Source organism: Molothrus aeneus, chromosome 4 (genome assembly GCF_037042795.1).
Source record: "Molothrus aeneus isolate 106 chromosome 4, BPBGC_Maene_1.0, whole genome shotgun sequence".
Classification (NCBI taxonomy): Eukaryota; Metazoa; Chordata; class Aves; order Passeriformes; family Icteridae; genus Molothrus; species Molothrus aeneus.
This window is the reverse complement of record NC_089649.1, coordinates 69,647,393-69,668,481: the sequence shown is the minus strand read 5'-3', so window position 1 is coordinate 69,668,481 and position 21,089 is coordinate 69,647,393. Positions and strand designations below refer to the sequence as shown.

The window sequence follows — 21,089 nt, the reverse complement described above, 5'->3', positions numbered from 1 at the left end:
GTATATATATATAATATATATATATAGTGATGTATAAACTATATTTGAATCCCTATATCCTTTTAAAGGTTTTCTCATTTGCATCCAATGCGTAATATTTAAATGCCAGAAACAGAAAGTTTGAGCTCATGGTTGCTGCCACTTCTTCAAAATGTAAACTATTCTTAAATCATGTGTTTTTGTGGTTTTACTTTAAGTCAGATTCTGTAAAATAAATTTAAGAACATTCAGTCAAGAAGAAAAAGTGGTTTCCTATGACAGTAGAAGTTCCTAGGAAAGAATGTCACTGCTCTTGATGAAAATAACACTGGAGATTCCCCTTTGTATTCATCAGTTGGGTTCAGGTTACCAATAAGTGTATTAAAAATAGGGTTTAGAGAAAAGATGGGCAAAAAACGTAGTATTTTAACAACAAAAAAAGGCAATAACTGTGTTGGGAATCATCATTTCCTGTTCTTCTACTTATATTGCCAAAACAGTAAAGTCAGTGATGCATGATCTGGATGCCTAAATGCTAGAACAAAAGTGATGTGAACATGATGAAAAGATGGCTGGCTGTAAGTCTTGAACTTGACCCTAGTTCCTTAAATTCTTAAGAATTAATCCAACTGCTTCTTTTATCCAGGTTTCTAATGAAACATTCATTATGTTTGTCCTCTATGAGCACAGTCCTCCAATATTGATTTTAAAATTTTGAAGAGGAGTAAACAAGTACAGGAATGGAGGAGCAGTATAATCAGTGGGACCTGATGTTCATGTTTTTAAGATTTGAGTTGTTAGGGGACTGATTTGGGGAATAGTTATTTTCCTGCAAACACAACATGCAGAAAGTGATTATGCCTTCAAAGGAATCTTCTATGAAATTTGAAGAAAAATCTCTTGCTACTTCAAGCAATGCTCTGAAACCATTTACAAAAGTAAATAATAGCTTTAAATTGTATATTAAATAAGTTCATAGCACAGTTTATAATATTTTTAGCCAATATCTGTGGCTATGTTTTGTGTTATATACATGGTGGTAGCAAAGAAACAGAAGATTCATTTAGGTGTCTTCACAAAAGTATATCCTTGATTTTGCATTTTGTCTCTTATAAAATTATTATTATTTAGTATGAGCTAGAGAGCAAATTATGTAAATTAGCAGGCATAATGGCTACAGTTTGTTTTGATCACTTGATACAAATATTTGCTGTGCTCTTTACAGGTTGTAAAGCTCTTAAATGAATTTTACTGCCTGCTCAGGTATTTTGCAGCCTTTTAAAAGTTAGTAAATCAAAGTTTTGGAAGGAAGTTTTCTATTCTTTGTTGCACAATTGGAGGAGAGAATATAGGGATGGTTATTTCCATGCTGTCAGATCAAGTGCCAGAGCTGTCCACGTGCAGGGTGGGTACAAACCCATCCGTGAGCTCCCTGTGGAATTTCCAGCACAGCGTGTGCCGTGCCTCCTGGAAACTATCCATGCCCCAGAGCAGCAGAAAAGCATTCAGGAGAGAACACAAATCTAATCCTGCTGCCTTTTCTTGTGTCCAACCCAGTGATGCCACGTTTTGCTGAGCAAGTGGAGGTGGCCATTGAAGCCCTGAGTGCCAACGTGCCCCAGCCCTTCGAGGAGAACGAGTTCATCGACGCCTCCCGCCTGGTCTACGACGGCGTGCGGGACATCAGGAAAGCTGTCCTGATGATCAGGGTATGTCAAGCACCTGGGGGGTGTGAAAAGCTGGGGTTTACAGGGAGGTCTCATGGATAAGAGGAATGCAAAAGCTCCTTGGAATCAGCCTCATGTTGTAATAGGGCAGAAATGATTGATATTGAAACATGCACCAGACTGACAGTGAAAAGATTGACATTGAAACATGCATGAAACAGAAGTATATACAACAACAAAAGAATTAGTAAATAAAGAGATGAGGTTATTTAGTGGATGAATCACAATTAGTATGTTAATCAGCTAGAAAATTTGATCACAACTGCCAATAGATGCAAACGCCATTACTGTTTCCATAGTAATAGGATTAATTTGCCAAGCTCTTCAAAGTTTGTGTGGATTTTTTTGTTTACTTGGGGTTTTTCCCAATGTATGTGTGGTGCCTGGGATGTGAGGTAGGTCTGGTTAAAATCTAAATGAATAAATTATCTTGCTGCTTCAGTGAGCTGCTGAAGAGATGGTTTTAAATGTTTACCAAGGTAAAAAACGTGTCATTTCAGTGTTGACTAACCAGTTGATTCAATTTGTTTAGACATCTTTTAATAAAATAAACAAACAAATAAAAGACACCACAGAACAGCATCATTATTGTGATAGTAGGTGTTGCTTTTAACTTGAGTCAGCAGACAAAGATTTAAAAAAGAAAAACAGCAAACCAAACCTTGTTTGGACACCTCTTGAGCAACTGAAACTGTTATTTGAAACACAAATTGCCTTGAATCTGCCCTAATGAAAGCCATGTACAAGTAAATCTGTGGAGAAAATCCCGGAGGAAACTATTGAGGCAAATAACAGGGCTGAAACATCAACTGACCCCTTTGAGCAAACAGGTAGTGTGCACTTGTGGTTGTGAGTGTATTATGGCACTGATGTAAGACTTCTGGCAGTTGGAACACTCCAAAATAGCTCCATTTTAGTCATCTGCCACTGTGCATTAACATTTACAGAAAAAGCTTTTGACAAGCTTAATTTTATTACTGCCAAACATAAATTCCATTCTCATACCCAGTGCTTATCCCAGGTGGCCTGAATTATAGTCCTGGCTTGTGGTGGGGGCAAAGCCATCCTGTTCTCTGGCTGTGCAGTGTTAAAGGATTGGCAGGGAAGGGAAAGGGAAGGAAATCTTTACTGGAATTACTTCCCTGTGAGGGTGGTGGGGCCCTGGCACAGGGTGCCCAGAGAAGCTGTGGCTGTCCCTGGATCCCTGGAATGTCCAAGGCCAGGTTGGACAGGGCTTGGAGCAGCCTGGAAGGTTCCCTGCCCATGGCAGGGGTGGGACTGGATGGGCTTTAAGGTCCCTTCCAACCCAAACCATTCCAGCATTCGATGATTCTGGAAAATGAAAGATCTGCATAGTAAAGCATCTCTGTTTTCCCTTTGATTTTCCAGTTCCTCAGACAGTAACAACAGTTTCCAAATTTTCTTAGGACAAGGACAATTGCTTAGCACACTTTAATCTTTTCTAGTCATTTCAAACTGTGATTGTGGCACAGACTCAATCATCAGGTGGGATCTCCTACAAACCCAGGTTTTCCCCTCCCCTACACAGAGCTCCATCTTCCAGCAACCCCCTACACATCAGAGTTATCCCCGAGAGTTTGCCATGAAATGTCCATCCTGGTGAGATGTTTTTAAGTTTAAATTTTGAATTTTGAAGGCCTGATCGCTTCCTTGGTCACTGCCTGACACTTCTGTGAACCTGGAGAGCTGATCAGCATTCAGGCTTCTCAGTCTCCTTAGGAAAATCCCAAATTACTTTTGCCATTATATCACTACAACTTTCCACCCATTGTATGATATGAGTTAATGAATTCTGTTTGCCCAGATTAGGAAGATTTATTTTTGCCTTCAGAAAATTAACTTATTTATGGAGCTCAATGTAATACTCCTTACCCAGGCAGAGAATTAAAGCACATAAATGGACTCATTATCCATGTGAGTTAACTGGAAAAATCCACATATATAAGCTTACACAGACCAGAGTTTGCTGAATCAGAACCTTATTTGCTGTAGAAAACAAAATTAGTTTCACTTTGAGATACTCTTTAACATTTCCATCTGAACATCTCACACTGAAATGGGATGTATAATTAAAGGGTGAGGCTATAAAAGCCTTTAGAATATTTTCATCTATTAATCTGTCAAATATTGTGCACCCTTTAATTCAGGTGGTAAAACTTTTTCAGAATTGCAAAAAAGGAAAAAAATCCAATCTTGCAAACTTTTTAGAGCATCTGACACAATTATTTTCAGGCAGTGATTGTTTGTGTGGTGCAAGCTGTGAAAGATTGAATTTATCTGAGGTGAGTCCCCTCATTCCAGAGACTAAATAAAGCCACTTTTGAAATTAATTTTGGTTGGTAATATTACTTTTAGTAAGCTGAAAGAAAGGGTGGATAGTCTCTGTTCTTCTCTTTTTTCCTCAAAAGGGGAGAATTTATTGTCCCTCTGGAGGAGAAAGGAGACTCATTTTTTCATTGAGGACTATTATTATTATATATACAGAAGAAAAAGATCTCTTTCACAAGTTAAGAAGTAGTATAAATGAATTTAAGAGTATAATTATAGAACCTAGAAATAAAATAGAAAATAATAACTTCATTCCAACACCTTTCCTATTGCTGTGTAGGGATGAAATTGCACTTTGTGTTTTCATAGCTGCTTATGAAATTCCCTCAGTTATTGGCCAGAAACGCTCTCTACACTCAGAAGGACTCAAAATGGCAACTTTTCTCATTCTTATGAATCTCCAAGGCCACTTTACTGTTATTTACTGGTTTTAAACATGGCCTTTGCCATTAGCAACCTCTTCTTCAGAGGCATCTACATCAATCGAGTATTACATTTGTTTGGGTCGGGAGTGCACTATTGGAGCCAATGTCCAGGTGTTTCCTCTTGCCATGTTTTAGTTCATGTTACAGAGAAGACTTTAAACATCTGTGAACTTGATTCTTTGGGGTGATGCCCGGAGATGCTCTCTGGGAGCCTCTTAGGACACGAGGGAGCGGCTGGAGCTGTGTCAGGAGAGGTTTAGGTTGGATATCAGGAAAAGGTTCTTCACCCAAAGGGTGGTTGGGCACTGCAACAGGGTCCCCAGGGCAGTGGTCACAGCACCAGGTGTTGAGTTCTGGTTATTAAAATTGTTAGAGAGATGCCTCTGCCTGTGTTAAGGTGCAAACAAGACCATATGATGAGGTTGATAAAATGGATTTTATTTAACAGTAGTGTGAGGGAGAGAGAAAGAAAAAGAGGGGCAGGGTGGGAGAGAAAATGAGTGAAAGACAGATCAAGCAGAAAATACCAGCACTCTGGATCCTGACAGCATCTCATTGATCCCCCTTCTTCTGGTCTTCTCAGTGGTGAGGGTCCCACAAACAGAGAGCTCAATGGGTTAATGGATGTTTGGGCCACCTGGCAATGCCTGGTGCCTCCCCTGGGGGACAAGTTTGAAGCTCTCTGTTGCAGCAGGTTCTGTGGCATCACTTTGCATCACGTGCAGTTCTCTGCTGCAGGGCCTCAGCAATGAGTCAGGGGGTGTTTTGGGGCTCTTTGATGGTTTTCTGATGGTTTATGAGCCCTCCCCTGCTGCCCCTCACGTGAGTGTCCTGTGGATGTGGCCACCCCAGGGTGGGTGGGTTTTACAACTGAGCCAGTTTGTGTAAGGCTGGGTGGTTTTGTATCCACATTCTCTGAACAGAGAGAGACATCACTCTCTCTCCCAGGATTTTTCCTGGGGAAGGCAGTGAGAAGCTCAGAGAAGAAGAGAGAACAATTCTTGTCTCTACTTGCTCCTCCTGTTGTTTGGCACATGTGGAATGTGTTATGGAGATTGTTTACCAAGAGTGATTTGTTAATTGGATTCTGCTGATGGTTGTTTGGATTGATGGGCCAGTTGGGTCAAAGCTGTGTTGTGACTGTCTTGTAAGGGTCATGGGTTTTTCTTTAGTAGTATCTCTTTAGTATAGTTTTAATATAGTATTAGTGTAATATAGTATAGCTTAATAAAGCATTTGTTCAGCCTTCTGAATCGTGGAGTCAGAGCACATTATTCCCTACAGTGAGGTTGCCCTGCACCAATAAGGTGGGTGTTCACTCCCTCTGTCACACACCCAAAATCTCTCTTCTCCCCATCAAACTGAGCTGATTCTTCTCCCCCAGCCTTGTTTAGCTCTCCCTACACCTCTCTTTAGACCTGGACAATGGTACCACCTTTACCTTTGCTCAAGTTCCCATCAAGGCGGCTTAACTCACAGCCCAGTTCCCCTCAGGAGGCACCTTTGAACAGGGCTTTGGTGCTCACGGCTTCTCCATACAATTTTGCCATAATGGCCAAGTCCTTTTTTAACAATGTTTAAGCCATTAACCATTTCAGTCTCTCACATCAAGCCTGACAGAATTCAGGAAGCATTTGGATCATGCTCTCAGGAACAAGTTGTGACTCTTGGGGATCTCCTGTGCAGGACCAAGAGTTGGACTTTGATAATCCTTGTGAGCTCCTTCCAATACAGGATATTTCATTCTATTATTAACTCCATTTCTATTCCATTATGTCATTAAGGGATTTTCAATCCTTGGGAGAAAACCTCAGCAAAATGACTGTGGGGTCCTCAGCCCCAGTGGTTTGGGTGTATTTATTAATGCTCTTCTCCTCTGTTAGACTTGTCAGGTTTAGCCACCATCACCTCTGGGGCAGCCACTGGAGTAAAATCCAAAGTGCTGCAACATTTCGTGTCCTCTGTAAAACCAGATTTGGTGCAGAATCCCCTCATCTTTTGAAACATTCTATCTCCAAAGGGTGTCCTGGGGTCCAGTGTTTCCACTGAGTGCCTGCTGCTCCTCAGATTGAATTTGAAGTGTTAGATTTTACTGTAAATCACCAAACAACTGAAGACCTGCAGTGAGAGAGGGTCTCTGATTGAGGCTCTCACGTGCTGCTTGCAGCTGAGTCACTCAGGCTGCAGTGGTACCAAAACAAATGTACAGAAAGGTCTGGAGTTGGATTTAAAAGCACCTTGTAAAGTCTGGGGTTTTTTCTCCTTGTCTTCTAGAATTAGAAGGAATTTTCATTGTAAAAAACAGGGGAGTATCTTTTCATCTCTTCAGTCTTTGCTCTCGTTACAAGGTTAGCTTGACTTGGTGTTCACAGTGCTGAAATTCTTGTAATTGCATCTTACAATTGTTAAGTGCATAGCAAAGTGAGGTTTCTATCTTCATCAAGTATATTTGAGTTGGTGAAACATGAAACAAATAGCATTTCTAAATCTGCATATATATGCCATTTTATTCCTTATACTTGTATAATTCACATTTTCAAACTGCAGTCACAAAAGATTTAAAAAATGACATAGATGGAAGATATTTTGTTCACAGCAAGCTCTTCAATCAAACTACCAGAGGGATATTAAAAAATATATATGTATTCCAATGCCTGGAATTTGAAAGTCACCACATTCATATTAGAAATAAAACATGCATCTCAAAAGAGGAAAGCATATATTTATTGTATGATTTATCTGGGATTGTGAAAGATTTTTCTTCACTGGAAAACTTCCTCTGAGATAGATGAATGTAGTAGAGATAATGTATTTGAAAAAAAATCTTGGGATTTTTTTTTGACTCTTATGGCTTGTGCTACAAAACAGATTAAAGATTATGAAAATGGTCCATTTTTCTTCTGAAATCAATCAGTGCATAAAATCCATTAGTTTTGAATATTACTCAAGCTTCCTCTGCCACTGATGGCAGTCAGCTCTGTTTGGAAGCTGTCTCCAACCTCAGATCTGTGATTCCTGTGTTTGTGTAACCATAAATCCAGGTGTCTGAAAGACAGAATCAGTCTTTCTATCTTCCAGCTCCGAGAAATGAAGTCTCAGACTCTGTTGTCTTGGAAACAAGGTTTTAAATATCAAGGTCCTGTTAGTTGTGCACAAAAATTAGAGTCATTCTGGTGTATTTAGAAGGCCTTGCTAAGAGTAGTCCTTTAAGTCAAATTCAATATAATTTTTTTTTTGGTACCTTTGTGTCTAAACAAAAGGGAGACTCTATTTTTTTATGGGCTGCATCTCCAGGGGATCAGTTGAGACAAAGCAAAGGTGCAATGGTGAAAATCATGAAAATGCTCGAAATGGCAGCAAACAGGTAAAAGTTAACCCCACTTCTTCACCCTAATGCAAAATGCAGCTGCTTGGGGAAGAAAATGAGAGTGTGAAATTCACCACACTTGAAAACATGAAAAGAGTGAATCAGAAAGATCACTTTGAATTAGATCTCACTTGTACAGAGGGGAAATAGGAGGATGTCTTGTGCTTGTAGTATATTGCTAACAGTAGCATCACTTGCCCTTTTGGTTTGCACTACATTTTCTCCAAGTTCAACATTCATACCCATTAAATTTCAGTCTTTCAAAGGCCACAGATTTCAAGATCATGAATGTCAGTAACAGCAATACTTTCTTTTTTTTTCTGGATATTTCTTCAAGAATAAGTCCTTGCATAGAATTTTCAGAATATTTTTTTCTTTTTAAGAGGCAGCCTCATGTCCTTACTGGTTACCATGTTGAGAGGTAATATTTTGAATATTACATCTTTACTTCAAGTTTGAATATGAGAGCCTTGGAAAGGACTGCACATTGTGTTTTATAATCTTATTTATAAAAGTGGAGACAGAAGAAACTAAGAGGAATATATTTGAGGTGTGAAAGGATACTGGCTTTACAATGACCGGTGAAACTGGCTCATTGAGTGGATTTGGAGGATGGGGAAGAGCCAGATGGTTTATTGAAGCTCTGCACCCTGTTCTTGTTCTAAACAGCAAAGCCTAAGCAGATGAAAAGCTGAGCCTTGTGATAGAAAACACTCTTTGCTCAGGGAGTTGTAGGATTCTCTTTGTACCTTGTTGTTTATGACAGATTTTAAGGTCTCATCCTGCCCTCGGGCAGCTGAGCAGAGAAAACAAAGAGATTAAAGGTGATTGGAAAACAGGACTATTGGATGGCTACCAATCCTTCTATTTTACCTGTGACAATAGAGGGAAGGTAAATTCATTTTTCATCTGAACTTCTCCTCCTGCCTGTCCTGTTAGACACACTCTCTGTGCATGCCTCTCTTCAGAGGTGCAGTTTCATTACCACACCGTCACACTTGGTTATTTCTTCCTCCAGCTCAGCACCAAAGCCCGTATTTAATCCATCCTCTCAGTGTCACACCAAGGTGGCTGTGTTTTACTCTCCCCATCCTGTGCACTTCACTGTGCAGCTATAAACAGGGATGTGCACTTGGTGTTGGAACAGAAATATCACCAGAAGATTCCTCTGCGTTACGGTCGAGGTTTTGGAGCCGTTCCTGGTGACTGAGCAGCCCCCAGCCTGAGCTGTAATGACAACTGGCAGTGATTAGCGCCTCTGCTGGGAAACTTGACATTGCCTCCAAGCACCAAATGCCAGCCTGGATGATTTCTTCTGTAGTGCTTTGGCCTTCCAGGCTGTCACTGGGGGTGATGGGTGTCCAGGAAGGTGAGGATTTCTCTGCAGTTACTGTGCTTTTCTTTTTCTTTTCTTTTTCTTCATACCTTTGTCATGCTTGGTACCACAGAATTTACTCAGGCTGTTGTACCAGGTATTATTCAACCATAAAATGGAATATACTCTTCTTTCTAAAGTTCCCACTTTTTTGCACCATCTATTTTAAATATCATACTAAATACTGATTTTAAGAAGACTGTCTCTCTAAATATAAATAAGGATTTTTTTTTTTTCTCAGAACTTTTTGCTGGAAGGTGAAAAACCCCAAATGAACAGATCCATCAATTATTAATTTTTCTCCTTCCTTCCAACATTTTAAAAAATCTGAAGCCTGAAAATATGTAACTTGATTTAATCAATCTTCCAAGAAACCTTCCCATCATTTGTAGGTAGCATCAGCATTGAAGACATCATGGTCTCAGCAAGGGGATGAGTCAAATTCCAAAGCTCTGTATATGAAAAGGACCATGTGAACTAACAAGATTACACAGATTATGAATTTCATGTTTATTTCAAAACCACTTGACATAATTTACAATTTCTTTCAATGGGAAATATTTTATTTGCTTTGATAAATTTTTCTTCCAGGATTTTAGTTGCTTTTTCCCAGGTATTTACTTCCTCTTTTGAAGATTACTTGTAGTTTCTAGTAACGTAATACTGTTAGTGGCCCTTTATATATGAAATAACATAATTTTAAAATACTGCATTCCAGTTGTTAGTGTTTCCAAAGGATATTTGTTCCTGGAACTGCATTCATCATATTAACAGAGTTAAGAGAAATTGCAGCAAGAAAAGTTGTGGCAAGGTAATGACAAATGCCATTTGTAAAGAAACCAAGGGTTGAAACAATTTAATTTTTAAGACAATTCAATTTCAGTTCCTGACTGCTGGGGCAGACAAATTCACTTCAGAGAAGAACAAAACAGCATTTCCTGGGTTGGCAGTCAATGAAATAAGAGCTCACTGTGCAGAGGACTTGCTCTGTGTCCTTTTTGAGCCTGTCATCTCCTCTCTGTGGCTTTTGTGCGTCCCTGCAGACCCCTGAGGAGCTCGAGGACGACTCAGACTTCGAGCAGGAGGATTACGACGTGCGCAGCCGAACGAGCGTCCAGACCGAGGATGACCAGCTCATTGCTGGCCAGAGTGCAAGGGTGAGTGCAAACCCCACCTGTGTGTCCAGCAGTGACCAATAAAATCTCTGCCTCAGAAAGCAAAGGTGATCTCCAATCCTCAGGGTTGTTTAAGAAAGGATGGGACCAAGCTGATGGAGCTGTTAAAGATTTTTTTTTCACGTCAAACCTTTTTAAGTAGTATTTATTGAATGGTCTCGAGGCTTTCGTGGTGCCTAGTATCAGCTGTTTGCTCCAGCTAGTGCTGTAAGAGGAGGCTTTGCAGGTTTGGAATGTGCTGAAACTGTGGGAGTAGTCAGCAAATTAAAAAAAAAAAAAAAAAATCCCATCAGCGCACCATGTGCTGTATCCAGAGAAATCTTACATTAGTCATGTTTCCCAGTGTGCAAACCTGTCAAGAAGATCTGTTTAAGCTACTGAGTAGTCCCTGTAATTTAATTGTAATTGACGACATTTGCTACTGAGTCAATGTAATTTTACCAGGGTAATTACATCATGATAAACTCCAGTCACTGTGATTTGCGACCTCAGCTTGTGCATGGGGATTGCAAATTAGGCTGATGAGTGCTTCAGGGGTCACAGGTGCTGGGGAAGTGAAGTCTGTTAACACTCAGAAATATTCCTGTTAACACTCAGGATTATGCCGTCCTCTGATGAATGTTTACTTTTTACTGAATTGTCTTCTCAGCTCAGATTATTAAAAAAGAAATAATCAGAATATAATTTTATGAATCATGAAAATATATTTGACTGGAGAAAAAGGGGTTTTTTTTAAAGAAAAGCTTTTTTTTAAAGAAAAGCATCTTTTAACATTTTCCAAGAGACAACCAGCAGGAAACTGGGAATTATCTGAATGATTTTCATGGCTGTTTCACACAAGTCTGATTTGTTCTGTTGTGCTAGAAGTGAAGCTATGGACTAAATAAGAAGCATCCTCCCCATACACTCAAACACCAGCAAAAGTTTGTAACTGCAATGGGGATTGGAGTCTGGAAGAGGCTTTGTAGGGCTGAGAACCTAAAGACCAGCAGGCAAAGATGCTGTGAAAGCTCAGAGGACCAGGACAGAGTTTTCAGCTGCTGTAGGCTGGGGCTTGACACAAAGGTTTTACACCCTGAAAAGAAACAGTGGAGTAACAAAAATCTCAAAGAAGCTTACTCAGAGGTGTGGGAGAAATGCAAGAAATGTCTTAAAATTATTTCCCCAAATATTGAATATAGATGGTAAACAAACTATACCATGTATCAGAAAAATGGGAGTTTTATCATGACATCCCTAAGGCAAAAAATACCTGGATTCTTTACTGTGAGGCTGGTGACAGAATGTTCTGGATGTAGTTGAATATCTTTTGTGGTTTTTATATTTTAAAGGGTATAAACTCCTGTTTGAGATATTCAAAGTATGGACCACTAAAGCAAATCTCAGGTATAACAGAAACGAGATACAGTACAGACTATTTTGTCAGATTTCACAGCCTTTCTCACCTGTTTGGTTACATTTAGGACTGGGCAGCATGTCATCCTTTCTTGATCTGAAACCCAAGTAAAGACTGCAGTAATTTTTCTTACTAAGAATCGAGTTCACCTGGGGATTTAGGGTTCTTGAATTCTACTACATTTTTATTGTGGTTATTACTACTGCTGCACTTAAATCCTTCTGCTTTGATCAGGTACACACTGTATAAACATAATATATCATAAAGACAGTTCCTGAATAACATAGATTGCAATGTGGCACAGGAAGCAACAAATTATAAAAACCTAAAAGGGAAACAATGCCAAGCAGAAGCTGTCCAGTCCCCATTCTGGAGTGCTGAGCAGAATAGAATCCTGCTTGAACCTTTCCTGTGGAAAAGATGCAAAATACTTTTATTTGTGCCATATAATGGATTTGTTTAATATGCTTACTCCATAAGGCTGGTAAGTGTTTTAGCAGAAAGACTTGTGTTGGTCTTCAGTAGAAATAAAAGTGGAATTTACAGGCTGCATTTGCTGTAGGATATGGCTGCTTTGAAAGCACATCAGCAGCTGGAACAGAATTATTAAAGCACTGTTTACCAGCTTGAAGAGTGTTCAGGTGAAGCAGCCACTTAAGAACCCACAGGCAAGTCATACAGATAAACTTCCCAAATTTCACTACTCCTATCACATTGTCTTAATTTCAGCTAATTCCTCAATTCTGTTGTTTTACGTGCATTTTATATATTTATTTATTAGCTTGACTTATACTGCATTTTTCTGTGCAAAGACTATTATGCTCACACTTGAAACTGCTGAGTTACATTGATAAGGCCTAATTAAAACTCGTCTTGAATTTTAATTTGATTAACTTGCAAATTTCTCATTTTCTGATCTACTGTTTATAACCCTTTTTAATTTCAGTTTGGGAAAAGGTCAATTACGAATTTTTAAAAGCCAAGAGCATTTTAAGAAAATGTAGAAAAAGACTGCAGCTGATTGAAAGTGACATAAACAAGAAAAAAATGTAATGACACTTAAATATGTGTCACACCCCATTAAATGCATAATGTGGTCTTCAGAACCCCCTAGAGCCAAATAATAGCTTAACTTGGAAATCATTATTCAAAGTGTCCATTTGATCTTCAAAAGTAATTATTATAATTTTTTTAGGGTGTTTTTGGAGGGGAGCAGGAACTTTGTGCTTTGTTCATGCTGAGGCAGACCAGTACCAACCTGTCCAGTGCCTTTTTGCATCTCTTCCAAGAGAAAATCAGAACACTAAATATCATTAAAAGATACACTTGTTGCAATTCACTTCGAATGTATTGTCTTGTGTGTCATAGCTTATTTTAGTGTAGTGTTAATCTGAAATCCTCTGTTTCTGACAGAGGATGAGACTAGGGGAGACACAGCAATTCAGTCTGCCTTTTCCCATAAATGTCACTTGTTTTGTTCTTCCTCAAAATTGAGGTTTAATTCTCCTTTGTCAACTGCTGAATAATCACGACATCATAAATATAAATTTTATCATCTTGAAAGTGCAAGAAGAGGCATAAACATGCTGTGAATGTGCTTGTACCTGTCCTGACAGAAATCAAATGCCTACAGGACTTTGCATCTTCAGCTCCCATAAAAAGTAACTCAAGCTGTTGGGACCACTGGAAAGATCCAGTTTGTAGCTCCCTTTTTTTTTCATGCCCAACTCCTGTATTTTCTCCAGGCTATCATGGCCCAGCTGCCCCAGGAGGAGAAGGCAAAGATTGCTGAGCAGGTGGAGATATTCCACCAAGAGAAGAGCAAGCTGGATGCAGAGGTGGCCAAGTGGGATGACAGTGGCAATGACATCATTGTGCTGGCCAAGCAGATGTGCATGATCATGATGGAAATGACAGATTTCACCAGGTAAGGACAAAACAACCCCAGCTCAGCAGCTCAGATGGGCCACATCTCCCCTTTTCTGCTTGATTTGTACCCTTTTGAGATGATTTGCTGTGGTTTTGGGGATGCAAAGCCAAGGAATGCTCATAATATCCACTGCTCTGGGTGTTTGTCCAAGTGGGATTAATCACATTAATTTTTTGTGCTATTTGGAAGTCTCTTTTATTTGCAGATCATTTTGTAAAGTTAGTCTGTGACCTTACAGACACTCCAGTGACATTTCCTTTAGTACCCATCTAAGTGCATGTGGCTCTCTGAACTTTCAACATTTCAGCACAATTTGTGTCAATCAAAAATAATGGCAAAACTATTTATATCATTTGAACATTGAACTTCCTTCCAAAAAAAATCCCAAATGAAATGAAACTGGTTTGATCTAATGCTTCGTGGGAGTCTGTCAGTAATGATTTTTTTTCACTTTCATTTCTTTTCTCTATTGATGCCTTTTTCTTCTCTAATTGCAGAGGCCATTCATTAATGATACAATGTAAACAGAATTATTGTCTTTTATTATGGTCATGTTGTTAATCACACCAGGGAGAAAGGTTTACAAGATTCTTTGAATTCCAGATCACTGTAGTAAATTAAATTTTGTTCAGTGTTTATTTTTTAAGTGAGTTCAAAAGTGTAAATGGTATTTATCAAAATGGGATTACACAAAACAGGATGAAAATCTTCGTGATTTTTTTTTTTCAGGATTAAAATCAGACATCCATTTATTCATCTCTTTGTGTTGCCCCATCCCTGGAAGTGTTCAAGCTCAGTTGGTTGGGGCTTGCAGCAACCTGGGATAGTGGCAAGGGGTGGAAGTGGATGGAGAGGATATTTTACACAATTATGTGTTACTTTTGCATTTGTATTGTCTCTGATCCTTCTGTCAGCAAAACATAGAGTGAAAACTGCCCAAACGTTGTCATTGTATCATGGAAGGAAGAAATGATGTTCTAAAGCAACAGCCCAGAATATGCACAGTTTCTGCAACCTCCTGGACAACCTTTGATATATTGACCATGAAACTGGAAGTTTTATAATTGTATTTTCTAGCAACAAAAGAACAAAACTAATTTGAGAATGAGATAAAGACTACTGACACATTTGAAGTAAATAAAAAAAAAATAAAATCAAAGTGCACCTCTGTCTGCATCAGATTAAATAACAAGTTGTTCAATATATTCCATTAAAACAGAAACAAGCCTTTCAAACCTTTTTGGTTGGCTGTAACCTCAGCAGTGTTAGAATAGAATAATTTTTCAAATGCATGGAGTTTGTGACAGTCAGAGCTGCTCATGTAATTAATGTAGAAGCACACGAGGTCACCAAGAAGTATTTTTGCTGCAGTTTAAGTTCACCAGAAGTGGGATACTTGTATCTGTTTAAAGTGGTAATGAAAGTCTGGAAGGAAGATTAAAATGGAAATATGTTTCAGCACATTATTCTTGCTATTATAGATTTTAAAAAATTCCAAAAATAATGCAGTGTTGTGCTTAGAAAAAATGACTTCTCTTTAATTAAAAAAAAAAAGTTTGATCATATTGTCATTTTCCACATTAAAAAAAATGGAAAATGAATTCACTTCCAGTTGAGACTTTCTCAGAAGCAGCAGCAATTTTTTTTTGGTACAAGCAGGATTAAAGTTTTGAGTCTGATGAAAACTCACAGAAGTCTGTGGAGACCTTCTGTCTTAATACATTTTGGTAGTTTTAATGACTAAAATCAGAATTTTGTGCAACATCTTAAAAATATGGTGAAAGATCAGACCTAAAGCTAATTATAAATGGTTTAAGTGTAACATTCAAGTGTGTAACATAATGATTATGCTTCACCTCTCTTTATTTTCCAACAAAAAATCTTCTAAAAAAAAGTCTTCTAAAATGTGACGTTCTTGCCTTAGACATGATGGGCTGAACATTTAGCACTGGCTTGGGAATCACATCATTTTGAAATAGTTGTGTATTCCAGGAACAACGTTGGCTTAATGAGCACTTAAAAATGCATATACTATTAAGTACAGCTCATGTGCTTGAAGGCACCATCAGACTAAATTGCCACTGAGGCATTTTGTAAGGGAGAGGAAATACAGCAGAAAGATTTCTTAATCAAGCTGTACTATAAAGTACTTAAAAGGCAAAATTGTAATAAATTAGGAAGACATTTGTGTTACTATTTTAAAAATGAGCACTAAACAGGGTCACTAAAAGTGTTGCTTTTCACGATTTATTGAGATTGTGGGTAATTGTCTTGTGTTTCACAGAGGGAAAGGCCCCCTGAAGAACACATCTGATGTCATTAATGCAGCCAAGAAGATTGCAGAGGCAGGATCCAGGATGGACAAACTGGCACGGGCAGTAGCTGATCAGGTAGCCCCAAAATGAGCTGAAACACAATGGAACCTCTATGCATGAGTTGCCTTTTGCAGGAAAAGTGTCTTACCAGAAAATCACCTGTTGGGAATCTGGATCCAGATCTTCCCGTTGGTTCTTCTAGACCCATCAGCATTTTGCAGAGCAGAAAATTCATAAATGAGTTTCTCCAAAATTCAGAAATGCCTGGCTTGTTCCTAGGCCTCACTTCTGAGCCTCTTAGAATTAGACAGAGACTCCTCCAGGTTGGAAAAGACTTATGAGATCATCACCTCCCAAATGTCTTTGCTGTTAAAAGCACAGTAAGGATTTGGATGCTCTGTTTCCCCTGCCAAGTCCCTTGGAGTGCTTAGATTCTTTTCAGCTCATTCTTCCAGCAATTTTCTCTTGATTTGGCTCTTTCCTCTGTCAAGGTTCTCTGACTCCCTATTTTCTGGTTGCCTCAGTGTGTTGTGCATGCTGGGGGGTCTGTGTCCCCACTTCCTTTACCAAATTCAAAATATATATACAGCTGGACAGATGACCTTGCTGTATGTATATTTTCAGATTTATCTATTCATCTGGAGAGCAAGAGGAAGCATTGTATTAAAAGTCAAGAGCCAAATTTAAATCCAGGTCCTACGTAGCTAATTTTAGATTTAGACAAATTAAACTGCACTGTTTTTCCCTTTGTAAATTTCCTATAGTTTCTTTAATTTCATTGTCATCAAGAGAAATTTGCTGGAAGTGGGAGCTGTTAACTTCCTTGCCTCTTTCTCTTCAAAATAAGAATGTCATTTTCTTCTTCAAGTAAGAGTGTGATAATGTGTAACACACCTTGCCATGGAATATGGGCCAGAGTGGCAAAAAAACCCCAAAGCTTCCATTTTCCTGTAGCCCCAGAAATGTTGGGTTTAGGTCTTCTTCAGCAGCAGCAAGCATTTTTCCTGTAGTTAACCCATTCCAGTCCTTCAATTGTAGCATCTGTTCATTTTAACACAAGAAAGAAGAAATCCATCTGTCAGCTGATGAAATTCCTGGTCTGCAGTGTTTGCAGAGGTGGAATATTTTAAAGAAAGAAACAGAAGGAGACTTGTTAGGCTTAGAGGGCCTTGACTTGAGTCATATTTTAAATTTCAGAGGACTGTAACCCTAATAATAAACAGTGAAATTATTTTGAGAGTATTTGTTTTAATGCTTACACTTACATGATATTTCACAGAACTCTGGGGACCCTCAAGCAATATAAACTTTTTGTGGACAGTTGCATTTTTAATTATTGTTCCAATGAAAGAGCCCTTACATTTTTTTAACTCCAAGGTATTTATATTTAAAGCCTTGACAACTCTTCAGAAGTATTGCTTTAAATTCATTCCTTTCAGTTCAGAGACTTCAAGAACTGAGTAAATATTTTTATATTAAATTGGCATCAGTAGGGAGAAGATTTCTTTGAGGGATTAATGCCTGAAAGGTGTGGCAACTGTCTGAGGAAGAGAGGCTCTACAGCAGCCACAGTGAAGATCCAGCTTTGTTTATTATTAGTTTTAAAGGGCAAGAAAAAAGCCAAGTGACTCCATTTGGGGTTATAGACAACAATATATCCAACTACTTCACCATGAGCACATTCCTTGCCAGCATGAGCTGCTGGGGCCAGAGCAGTGATCTCAAGGTTGGAGCTGTGATGTTGTTGACTCGTGCATTTAATTCTATCAGTTTTTCTTGAAATGCTCTGATAATATTTGTTTTTAATTGAGCATGAACTCTGTAAGGTGATAAAAAGGCATATTCGGAATCTTTGGTCCCCAAGCTATGCAGGAGCATTGTCAGTCAGACTTTGCTGGGTAGCCCCAAAGAGTATTTACTGGGGACATGCTGTTAGCAGTGGGTCCTTTCAGCTCTTTTTCATCAGAGTGAATTACTGAGGTCTGCTCTCCTGAGGCAAGACTTGGAATATTAACTACAAGGCTGTTGTTTGTTATGCTGTTGATATTGTAAAGGATGATGCAGTTTCTATTGAGTCCCAGAGACTATGAATAAATTGTAATGGGGCTCTTTCTAGTTCTATTGATTGTGAAACCCTCACAGCATCCAGCACATTCCTAATCTAATCCTCTGAATGTCTGCACAAATGCCAGGGGAGCTTCCAGGCAGACAGGAGCTGGCATTGGCGTGGGGGTAACCACTCAGAACTGGGTGTATCTGGACATTAACTGGTCCATACTGGATGTTAACTTGGATGTCCAGCAGGCAACCTGGAGTTTCAAGTTAAACCTGACCTTTTGGGTGTTCAGTACAATTCCATAGATAATTGCGGAGCATAATTTAAAATTATTATTTTCATAATGCCGATAAAGAGGTTTCTCATTTTCCAGAAAGGTAGAGTGCATCTTTAGGTTGCAATTCATAAATCTTGAGTCAAATGAAAGGTAGAATTTGAGTTTTCAGATTTTATCTAGTACCTCATGTAAAGACAAAGTGGAATAGATCCACCTAATACACACACTGCCACTATCTGATTACCTGTCTCTGATCCCATGAACTCAGCTCCATCTGATCAGTGTTTGTGTTGTCTGCAGTGCCCAGACTCAGCCTGCAAGCAGGATCTGCTGGCCTACCTGCAGCGCATTGCCCTGTACTGCCACCAGCTCAATATCTGCAGCAAAGTGAAGGCAGAAGTTCAGAACCTGGGAGGAGAACTCATTGTATCAGGGGTAAGCTGGGATTTGTGTTTAGCCATTTGTTTCCCATGTAGCACTTGAAAGGGAGAATTTTTGATTGCAATAATGTGCAAAACAAAAATCCACTGAATCATAAGCAAGTTTTTTTGTTTGTTTTTTTTTGGTGTTTTGGTTTGGTTTTTTTTTTGGTTTTTTTTTGTTTGGTTTTGTTTTTTTTAAATTCTATCACCATTATTCCAGGCCTTACAATAACTTGTGTAGAGCAATTTGATTTTCCAATTACCCTTTGTTTATACTAACCTTGTAGAATCTTCATTTTTCCAAAAGAAAAGTAATTTCATAGCCTAGAAAGTCATTGCCAAGCTGTGAAAATTAGAATTATTTGGAGCTTTTGTATATTTGCTCGTTATAAATCTTCCTTCCTTTGTTAGTACTGGTAATTTCCTTCCTCTGTGCAGAAGCCAACTCTCTATGAAGTGCATATTGTTAAGATGGTGATGACTAATGGGATTCATTCACTCAGGTTCCAATGCACACTAGGTTTAGCAAAAGACTCTGGAAGGCCAGCAAAATACTTTAAATTTTGATGCATATGCTGTTTTTAAGTCCTATTGCAAACACAGTGATTATATACTCTAATACCACCCAGTTATTTCCGTTATTTTCAATGAACACTACAAACTTCTTACATACAACCTTTTGCAGAAATAAAGACAGGCAGCAGTAATATTGTAAGCAATAGGTTTTTTACATTTTTAAAATATTTTTTTTCCTTCTCCTATGTTGACCTTTGAGCCTCTGGGAGTATGCTAGAACCGCAAAGAAGCAATGACTGCTCTTTGTGATTTTTTTTCTTTGACACTAGTTTAGCCCCATGACACTTTTGTTATCCTCTAACTCAAGTACAGACCATATGTGTGTAAATTTGTAACATATTCCACTCTCCTGAGTGGTTTCAAAACAATAGTGATTTGTGAGACCCAAGATGCTGAAAACAAATTGTTTCCAAACATGGTTTTAAAAAAGCACCCTTTCATTGTTTAAGCCCAATCAAGTACGAAGATTATTAGAACAACAAACTTGTGCCCTTCATTCCATCCATGAGATTCCCCAGTGGCACCACTGGCCTTCCTCAAACGTATCAGAAGTCACAGAAAGTGTTCTCAGTCACATAACATTTTTTTTTTTGCAAAGCACCATAGAAGGTCTTAAACACTTGCCAGGATTTCTTGGATCAGGCATTCTGAAGTCATATACACAATCCTAAAAGGAGCTGCTTAAAGGTTCCTGTATCCGTCCTGCAATTGGTCTTCACTTCTTGACGTATGTACGTATGTAATTTTAATGCCTTGATCTTCCCACAGCAATGAAAAATCCTCTTCCATTTTCCTGACAGCAGCGGCGTGATCTGTCCTTGTATCACTGACAGCTTTGCTGCATCGTAACTGCCATGATCTTCTCTTACCTCCTGCTACCTGGGTCCAGCCTTTCATTCCCATTTGGTTGTCATGTTCATCTCTCTAAAACAACCTCCCGAATCAGTGCTTCTCCTGGCTTGGCTTTTGTGGTTGTGTGTGTTTCTTTTTTGGAGTCTCTTTATTCAGTGTTTGTGGATGCTGAATAAGCCATTGTGAGCCTTGCGCATCTCCTCGTTCCTGGAACATCCCCATCTGTTGTGGAATTATCAGTGGCCAAACTGCTTGAGTTCATCATTCCAGTCTGGCATTGTTGGCATCCGCTGCTTCCCAGGCTCCATCACCATTGTGTTTCTGTTTGGTGGGGTTTTCACAGTCAGTCTCAAAAGGCAAAATGAGCTTCAACCACGGAAATTATTTGGGTCTGTTCCAAAGATTCGGTAAAACTGAAAATTTGAAGATTGCCCAGCTTGCTTCTTCTGCTGGTGCTCTGAGCAGGAGGTAGAGTGAGTTGAACTCCTGTGCATCCCTTTGTGAGAGCATTATCTTGTGATCTGACATGCCCCAGTCAGTGCAGAGCTTTCCTGACAGTGTTTTCTGAGCTGTTGATCTTCAGGGTGCTGGGTACTGTATGCTCCTTTGCTATCCAGAGGTCTGGTATCCAAGTGCACATCCACATCTGCTTGTCTACTTGCTGCTTCTGCTTCCATCTTCTTCTTCATTCTCTCTTGGATAGCCAATTACAAATAAGCAGTATTTTATTTATACTAAAATGAAATACCATTATTTGGCAACTTGCATACAGTACAATGTTAGAAGTACTAGAGAAATCCAGAACTCAAGCTTCCCAACCTAAGAGGACAGAAGTAAGTTTCTGTGATTGTGCTATATTGAAATGTTT

General features: G+C 39.0%; 1 protein-coding gene across 2 annotated transcripts in view; it reads left to right on the top strand.

Moving 5' to 3' along the window:
- The window catches only part of CTNNA2 (catenin alpha 2), a 478,603-nt gene that overhangs the window by 430,613 nt on the left and 26,901 nt on the right, over positions 1–21,089 (top strand). For both annotated transcript variants that reach the window (XM_066548773.1, XM_066548774.1), the window contains 5 exons: positions 1,537–1,688; positions 10,266–10,379; positions 13,539–13,720; positions 16,008–16,113; positions 18,672–18,806. In XM_066548773.1, the coding sequence (XP_066404870.1) occupies positions 1,537–1,688; positions 10,266–10,379; positions 13,539–13,720; positions 16,008–16,113; positions 18,672–18,806 (689 nt within the window). The remainder of the gene's footprint in view (positions 1–1,536; positions 1,689–10,265; positions 10,380–13,538; positions 13,721–16,007; positions 16,114–18,671; positions 18,807–21,089) is intronic.